At 37.2% G+C, this 9,491-nt stretch overlaps 1 protein-coding gene across 1 annotated transcript in view; it reads right to left on the bottom strand.

Moving 5' to 3' along the window:
• Positions 1-9,491, bottom strand: part of MAP7D2 (MAP7 domain containing 2) — a 37,116-nt gene that overhangs the window by 11,595 nt on the left and 16,030 nt on the right. The window contains exons 7-9 of the mRNA XM_035888574.1: positions 8,571-8,693; positions 5,383-5,531; positions 4,176-4,303 (exon numbers count right to left, since the gene is read on the bottom strand). Coding sequence (XP_035744467.1) covers positions 4,176-4,303; positions 5,383-5,531; positions 8,571-8,693 — 400 coding nt within the window. The remainder of the gene's footprint in view (positions 1-4,175; positions 4,304-5,382; positions 5,532-8,570; positions 8,694-9,491) is intronic.

The following is a 9,491-nucleotide window of genomic DNA, read 5'->3' as shown; positions in this document are numbered from 1 at the left end:
GTCGCCCCCCACACCCGAGTCCAGGGGCACGATCACTTCCCTACTCCTGCTGGCCACACTATTCCTGATACAAGCCAAGATGCCATTGGCCTTCTTGGCCACCTGGGCACACTGCTGGCTCATATTCAGCCGGCTGTCAACCAGCACCCCCAGGTCCTTTTCTGCCAGGCAGCTTTCCAGCCACTCTTCCCCAAGCCTGTAGCACTGCATGGGGTTGTTGTGACCAAAGTGCAGGACCCGGCACTCGGCCTTATTGAACCTCATGCAGTTGGCCTCAGCCCATCGATCCAGCCTGTCCAGGCCTCTCTGCAGAGCCCTCCTCCCCTCAAGCAGATCGACACTCCCACCCAGTTTGGTGTCATCTGCAAATTTACTGAGGGCTCACTCAATCCCCTCATCCAGGTCATTGATAAAGATATTAAACAAAACCGGCCCTAGAACTGAGCCCTGGGGGACACCGCTTGTGACCGGCCACCAACAACATAGAAGCTACTTCTGTGAGGAATTCACCACATGCAGACTACCTTTCTAATAGGTCATTTAAAAAGCTTTTAGAAATTTGGGCTTTTTTGTACTACTCTAGGTTCATATTTCATTGGTATTCTGTAATTTGATTGCACATGTACATTTCTGACGACAAAGTGTGTCCCAACGGCTCCAGTGGGATGTTGCCCGAAAGAACCAGTAATTTATGGGTTCAGTTACTGAGATGGTGAGCAAAGGGCAGTGAAACAGACTGGGACCTGGAAATGAACCAAGAACCACCAGCAGTGCTGCAGTCCCTCTTCCCCCTGCCCCTTTCTCCTTCTCATATGAGGTAATGTTTTAGCAAAATAATCTAACGTAGGCTTGTCAGAGCTTTGCATCTTTATTCACTTATACTATGGCTTATCTGAAGACACTTAAAACTAAATCCTGCTTCGTTGATTCAGTCAGATCCCATTGATTTCAAAGGGACTATTTACCCAAAGACAGATGAAGGACACAGGCTTTATCGCTTTGCCAATCTATAGGACAGGACACTTACCAACTCTCTGAGGGATACTGCAAGAATAAACGGATTAATGTATAGATCTTTGAAGATGAAGCATGAAAAAAAATTTACCAAAGAAAACCGGCATTATTGATCTTGTGAAAGATCTGAAGAACAGGAGCACTTTACACAATCAGTATCCAATAGCAATTGTAAAAATAAAAGATAATTTCTCCATTATCCCAGCTCCCTCATCCATTAACTTTCATCTTTGTCAACTGATCCACACTGGATTCAAAGCAATAGTTTTGGGTTGCTTTCTTGGGTGACATGTCTTGATATATTTACTTCTTCAGATATCTTCAAGCTTTGGATTCCTTCCATGCTTTTAATTATTGCTCAACTTATTTTTATTCCCCTTTTCTCCTTTTTAGGTCTGTATTTGTTCACTCATTTTGTCTTGGACGTTATATTTTGGGGTGATTTTTTTTTTTCTTTCTCCATAAAATTTGCACCTTCAAACATCTGTATTTTGTTTATGCAATTACTGTGAATCTATTCTGCCATCAATCACTGTCTCTCTTTAGGTTGAGGATTTACTGTCTTGTTTCAGCCTGTTTCAGTTACTTTACCATGATAAAGAGCTTTTTAATTAATAATGAAATAACATATAAAGAAGACAAGCAACTACCACTCACACATCAAGATGACAACTTTGAAGAACTAGTAACTAGAACAATACCAAGAAAATTTGAATGTCAAGTCACATAACTTTTAAGAGAAATGCATACAGCTAATTATCATTTAAATCACTGGCCATACTTGCTTATTTCCTCAACAGCTTTTGAAGTTAAGGTGCTATGCAAGATCACTAACTACTAATGCTGTACAATATGTATTTCTTACTTCTTCAAGGGGTTTTTTTTGGGCCATATGATGTGCTGAAAGGAGAAAGATTAAACTTGTAAAAGATCGTCAGGTTTGCAAGGAGAATGAATATTTGTCTACATATTTAGTCACATTAAAATTATCCTTAAGTTCCACAGTTAATTTTAAATGAAAAGGTAAGATTATACAATCTAAAGGAAGGTTACAGAAGCCTGAGCTGCCTATTTTTAAATCCACTGACCAGCCAGATTGTTAACTGGCATTCCACTTGTATGAAGAAATTCACATCTTTATATAGTAATAATATATGGTGATCAGGACACCTTTTTTTATTTTATTTTAAATTTCTGAGGGGAAGTTTCGAGAGTTCTGAAGAGAACTGTCCTTCTGCAATCAGTAATAAACATGGATTTAAACTCTACTTACTGTATCTCATAAGGTCAAGGAGGGTGTTCTAATTGGGCCATGTTAAGATTAAATGCTCAGTAATACATTTCTAGCAGTGGTCAGAGTCAGATTCTCTTGAGGAAGAGATGGAGGAAAAAAAGGACAAAAAAGGATAACTACTGTGGCTCACAACCACAGAGAAACCCACCGGTAGGCTTAATTCCTCCCTACATCATCTGCTTCTTCCTCTAAAAACAGCAGTTTATATTCCTTACAGACATGAAAACATTTTATTATAAAAAGGTTCTAATAATTCACACGTCTGGGAAAAAAGTCTCCCATCTTTCCCTATATTTGTATTGGAGGGCTGTTTTTTTTTTTTTTTTTTTTTTTTTACGAAGCACTAAACATCTGTTTGTTTCACAAAATCTTTTTCTTTTTTTCCCCAGATGTCTCTATGATGAGCTATACCAAACTTTTCAATGTCTGCTCATCAAAAAGTGCTTCACTCTTGGCGATCCATTTCCCACCAATCATTTTGCTTAACTAAGTCAATCTCCTGGTATGTCTTTTATACTGGCTGAGTGAACCAGAAGATGCATTCTGAACAGGGAATATCAGTGCTTACAGAATAATACACACTTTTACAGCTCAAACTTTCCTCTGTACATTTTTAAGTGCCATTAGACAATGATCTGCTCAAAATTGTAATGAAAAAAGACCTGATTGTCATTAATACTTGGTATCATTCCATTCTTCACAAAATGTACATAGTTCAGAATCCGGTAATATTGTATATGTAATATTGAAAGTTTGAGAATTTGTAGCCCTATACTATGAACCAAAAATTCCAATTTCCCAGTTGCATGCAAAGGGATGTCTAAAACAGAAAAAATGCCCAGAGTCAGATGGTTTCCTGTGTTTTGTCTAATACTGGATGCACACACAAAATCTTCCTCTGTTAAAGGGCTATGCACTCAGAGCTGAAACAGAAAAGGAACACCAGCTAGTTTTTGAAGCAGAAGAAATTTATCAGAAAGAGGGTCAATCAAGACTGGTTCAGAATATGGCCAGGCTCAGATTAAAACCAAATAAATAAAAAAATCAGACAAAAGGAGATAATTTTCAAAACAGAACTGGGACCCCATGAACAGGGTCTAGGGAAAGCAAAACAAACAAACAAACAAAAAACCAGACAATTACTGTAGACCATAACTACTTTAGCATACTTCTGCATTTGAGCCAGACTTAATACCCTGTTCTAAGAAAGCCGAAGATGCATTTGCTTAGACTTGTGAGTTGCAAGCTGTGGTACACACACTACAGCTTTGAGTGTCTGCAACAGACAACTAAGAAAAGCAACTCAATTGCTAGTTAAACCCAGATGTGCTATAGGTCCACAACTCTCATGAAAAAGGACAACAACAAAAAGCAGCAAACCCACAGAGGTCTGCAAATAAGCAAAGATTAAAACTGATGGTTTAGATGACACATAGTTAAGTATATTTATGGAACCAGATGGTCATGCCAGCAATAGGAAATGCATATTTTAAATGCTGGAATTTCTAGTTAGTATTCATGATCTGTGCATTTCTTCGCATTAGGCAGAGTTTCTTCAAAACCAAATAAAACAAAAGCATGTTTAAAAATAAACATTAAATACAATTTCACATGAATTACAAAATGCACCATGGTAATTTCAAAAGACTGAGAAGAGGCAAGAGAAGTGTCTCTAGTGACCACTAACACAATTTTACATTTAATCTCTCTCTCTCCTCCTCCCTGCCATCTGTGTGTGTGTGTTTGTATAACTAAAATTAACTAGATTTTACACAACACTTCAAAGGAAGTTCCTCAAGAATCTATGTCTCCTTTATAGGTAACAAGAAGCTCCCAGCATATTAGAACACTAATAAGAAAGGCATACTTAGGCGTCGCAGGTGACGCGGATCTTCTGGACATGGCAGCAGGAGAATCAGACCTTCTTAGAGGAGATCCCATACCAGATGATGAACCAGGTGTTGCGGGTCGCTTCTCTTTCTTTATCTTCTCAGTCTAGAAACACAGTTCATTTTAGTTCCCATAATTAGGACCAACACATCAAAAAAAAAATGTGATAGTTTTATTAGCAAGATGGCATATAAATGTATACTACACCAATCTGTTCAAGATAAAAGTTTTTTAAACACCAGCTCATAACTGAGGCACATAGTTTTTATTTTATATAGACATAAAAAAAGTCCCAACCATGTCTTGCATGGACATAGTATGCAAGTTGCAGATAAGTAACATCACATCAGAACCTCTCCAAGAGTTCTTGGGAGGGGTGGTGGCACAGGGTGGAGTTTTCAAAATACTCAAATACTCCTGCAACACCTCAAGACGTGGTCAGTAGTGCACCCAGGCATCTCGCAGCAATGCTGCCAGATGTAACACTCTGAATCATACCTCAGAAAGACAGTACACAAATCTTTAGCTCCCAGCTTTGGTCCTCTCGCATCTAATTTAGATGGCATGAATCCCCCTACTATTAACTATTACAAGACACAGGACTTAATGTAAATTTTGCAGCCCTAGCATAAATTTTTCAAAACATGCCTTACATTGTGTAGACTCAGTGAAGGTGAATGACTTGCCTTTGCTTTTCTGGAAACTACGGTGGATCGATAATGCATCTCTTAAACAAACAGCATTAAAAACGTCCACAAAAAAAGTTAAGCAATTGGTATAAAACAGAGGCACTGTCAATACACTTGGCAACTTTCTGAAATATGTGAAGCTTGCTAATTAACCAGCAAGACTGGATAGTCATATGCAGTAGAGAGAACCTATGTCATCCCCTTTCCCAGAAGTTACAGGCAAGTCCAGAAACATACAGCAGTGCCAGGAATCTCACTTCCCTGAAAATAAAGGTGTTGCTGTTCCAAATACCAGTGCTCAAGACTGATTCCCAGGAGGAGGAAGATATTAAAATGCTGCTAAATGGCAGCACGAAAGCAACAGATGCATGCAAGGCTTACCTTCTTACTGCTGTTTTTTACAACACTTTATTTTTCTGAATGTAAAGGGAAAGATAACAACCAGAAGCCGCATCAGTTTACCCAGAAATGAAATCAAAACCATTGCAAACCCACCTGAGTAACTTCAGCTGCAGCCGCCCCTTTCATGGCATCAGAAGTGGAGGGTGACGTTGCCTTCTTTCTGTCGGTGCTTCGGGTGGGGGAAGGCTTGTAGGGAGATTTAAGAGGACTAGCTGGTGCTACACGAGGACAGATATGGAATACTAAAGAGTTATAGTACAATAGCAAGAGCAAAAGGGAGCACAGACAGAGGAAGTAAAGGAGAGGAGAAAACAGCACACTTTTCTGTTATAATGTTCACAGGTATTTGTCAAGGTTTTTTTAAAAGTGTTTCAAAAGATGACATTATATAACACATTCAACATGGTCCCAATGTTTACTAAAAATGCCTCAACTGAAAATAACATTTTATAAGCTTTTTAACTTTTTAAAAATTGTCTCTAAAATATCATGTTCTTATTAATGTACCTTTTGAATCACCTGACTATGATTGTGATTCTTTTCTCTTCTGAAAAGTCCAGCTTCCTTTGCATATGATAAAAAGTAATCAAACAATTCTAGTTGGGTGACTTTTGAACAAATACTGCAAAGCAGGAAAGGTGACAGAAAAGTAGGGATTTTTTTTTTCTAAAGCCTAAACATGGCAAAGGTTCTTAAATACCTTAACTGCTTTTCAAAATAATACTTAACTTTAAGAAAAAAAAAAACCACAACAAAACAAATCTAAACTAAGTGCTGCTGTAGGTATTTCAGTTATTGTTATTTGTGGTAGACATCAGTTTGAGTGCGACTCGTATTACAGCTTACAGGGCAACGCTTTCTGGGTATTTTTTCTTTATTTGCAAGATGAACAGGATTTTTTTTTTAAATGGGTTATTTTATTCCTGGTTTTGTTCACATTGCCTTCTAAGATGAAACTTTCACATACATATAGAACAATCAACTGAGTATATGCTTTATTAATAAGACACGTACTAATTGTAACCATGTGACAGTGCGTTTCCAATCTTATTCAACTGAAGTCAAGAATGATACTGACTTTGGGAAAGCAGTAATTATGATCAAATGTAAAGGAACTCACATTTCCAATATTTTTCTTTTTATTGAGGGCAGTCCTATAAAATTTCTTATGAAGCCCTTTTGTATGCTTTTAAGTTTAACTGGGCCTATGTATTCTTTGACGGACTTCCCAGAAAGTTGGCAAAAGTTCACTGAATATCAAGAAAAATGTTCAGAAACTTAAATGCTGCTTAAGATAAGTATTTTTACCTCAAATGCTGAAAAAAACCTAATTACATCTGTCCAACAACTGTTTGCCTGAATATATTGACTCAGAGTGACATTAATAATGCATTGCCCTAGAGAAAGAGCCTTAAATCGAGACTCCTCATTTCTAAGCTTACAGAAAATGCAGGAGCAGAGCAATTTTGACCCAAGCATAATGACATGAGGCACAGTATGGGCTCCTGAAAAGGAAAAACCCTCTTCCCTGTTCAGGGAATGGCTTCTATAGAGAGAAGCACACCACAAGTGGGAGATCTCCCTCAATCCTTTTGCTGGCAATTACTGGAAAAACCGAGTACTGATGCTGTTTGCAGCCTGTGCTACAGCCCGATTGCCTTGCAAGGAAATGACAAGAGGACGCTGGTTCAGAGAGCTGTTCCCAGCATCAGCACTCCTGGTTCAGCTGAGGGGGGAAAAGTGATCAGCAGACCAATTTGTGTCCTTGTCAGACACACCAGCGTGCTACTTTAAAGATCCTGCGATGAACAGAGATATAAAGCTGGGAGTTTACAAACAAAACGAGTGGGGAAAGACAAAGAAAGTCCCTACTGACTTCTTCAATATCAAATACAACACAGAAAATAACATCTGGGCAATCCGTCTCAAAACTTCAAGCAGAATACACTGATCTAATTTCAAGTTGGCTTTTGTTCAGTCTTAGCAGTAGTTGATCCCTGAGCAGTACGTAAACTGGGAATTTTCTCATGGGCCAAGTACTCCATGACAGCATTTCTGCTTCCAAGAGATGCTGCTTTTAATGTAGAAACAAGGGAAGTAATTTCAGAGTCATTCAATATCAATGTCCCTATGCACTGCAACAAAGAAGTAATGCACAAAGGAAAGTAGGCTTACTTTTTAATTAATTTTATACAGCTTTGTATTAAAAGCATAGATGCAGGACCTCAGCCTATTTCAATCATGCCGTATGAAAATACTGATCATAAAGATGATCAGTCTTATACTGTCTAACCAGTTTTATGCAGAAAAAAATGTTTCCTTTTGCAGACAGGCATTTGGGCATGGCTTCTGGTTTGGTTTGGGGTTTTTTTTTTTTTTTGGTTGGTTGGTTTTTTGTTTGTTTGTTTGGTTGTTTTTTTTTTTTAATGAAAGTAAAAAAGCTGTTAAACTTTTGGCCTTGTTTCAGCAAACACTGTGATTAGGTATAGCTTTATAAGCAGGAACTACTCTGGAAGTCAGGCACTTGCATAAGTATTAGCAGGACTGGAAACATTAGTTTTGTAGATGTTTGCAAAATAAGGGTTTTATTAGACTGCCATTTACAGATAGGAATAGTAAATATCATTCCTAATTTTTATTTTCTTAAAGATCAATAATTTCTGGAACTGACACCTTCCTATCAGTGTGTCTGTTTTTTCCTCTAAGTAAGTATCATTTTATGTGTATACACACACATATAAATACACATACAGTCACACAGTTAAAGGCAAGAAGTAATTTAACAGCAAAGAACTGGAACCCTGGTAAAAAATTAAGGCTCAAATGGTGCACTGGGATTCTTGTTCTACATACTATTTGGGTAGGAAAGGGGATGACATTAATACGTCAAATAAAGCCTCTGAGAGGTGTCACACGGGTCTTAATCTTTTTCTTAAATTACTATGACAACTATATTAAGTTTTCCATTGGCTTAGGTTTTGCTGAATTTGTTAACTCAATTTTTGGGGGGTTTGTTTGTTTGTTTGGGTTTTGGGGTTTTTTTTTGGTTGGTTGGTTTTTTTAAACTATTTCTTTTCAAAGACATTTAGAAAAAGACAAGATTATGTGTTTTCTCAAGTTTTTAAATATGCTGCTATCATGAACAACTTAGTTCATCGCTGATTTTGTACTATCATGTAAATTGTCACTTGGTTCATAGTACTCCATTTCTTTCAGCAATTACTCAAATGCAACCAAAACCATACCTTAACGGTTTCAAAGTGAGTAATTCACATTTTTACCTGGATTATTGTATTGCTCAGAAAGCATTAATGTACTTCTGCTTCTGGCTAAAGATGACTGTGTGGGAGTCAGCAGTCGAGAAACAATAAAGTTTTCCATTGGACTAAGATGCATGCGGTGAGCTGAAGGATGGGAGCAAATAAAAGTAAAATTTAAAATGCAAAGAAGTAAAACGTTACATTAAAATAACTGAAAGAAAATGATGACATGATTAAATGAAATGAAAAAAAATCTTGAAGTGTTTGAGATTTAAAATATTTAAAGATAATTTTCATTCCTTCCCAAAAAAAGGTTTCTAGTTTCTCCATCATTTTATACTATTTTCCCACCTGTACAATAGATATAGTAAGATTAAGACTGTGTTGCATTTTGTTCTTACACAGAGGCACATTCCATCCTGCAAAATGGTTGCTTTCATGACTCAGCATGAACAAGGTTTGCCTTTTTTCCAAGTAGAAAAGGTGAAACATTTGGTATAACAGCACAGCTACTCACTAGTGTGCCAACCATACTGGGACTGCATTTAAAATTTGCAGACTCATTGCATTATATAAGTCTTATTTATACAATATGCCCGCATTCCTTCCTACTCCATAAATACAAGCCTCAACTATGTAAGAAAGATATTTATAGGTGTTCCTGTTACATGCATATATATATAGCCATCTATCACAATAACCTCAAAGCTATTGATAAGTTTTCATTAAGCAATTTAGAAACAAAAAGTAAATTTACCTTCTCTTTTCATTCTAGAAATAAGCCTTCATTGCCACTTATTTCAGTTAATTTTTTTCTCATTAGTTTTAGAAAGGGGGGGGGGGGGGGAAGCAAAAAAAAAAAAAAAAAAAAAAAAAAAAATTCCGACCGAGACGAAGACGAAAGATGATTCTGCCGATGGCTGTGGAAAGAAAGAAAGAAAG

The sequence above is a fragment of the Egretta garzetta genome, unplaced genomic scaffold (genome assembly GCF_000687185.1).
Source record: "Egretta garzetta isolate BGI_Z169 unplaced genomic scaffold, ASM68718v1 scaffold111, whole genome shotgun sequence".
NCBI classification, from domain to species: Eukaryota; Metazoa; Chordata; class Aves; order Pelecaniformes; family Ardeidae; genus Egretta; species Egretta garzetta.
This window is presented reverse-complemented; position numbering and strand designations above follow the sequence as displayed.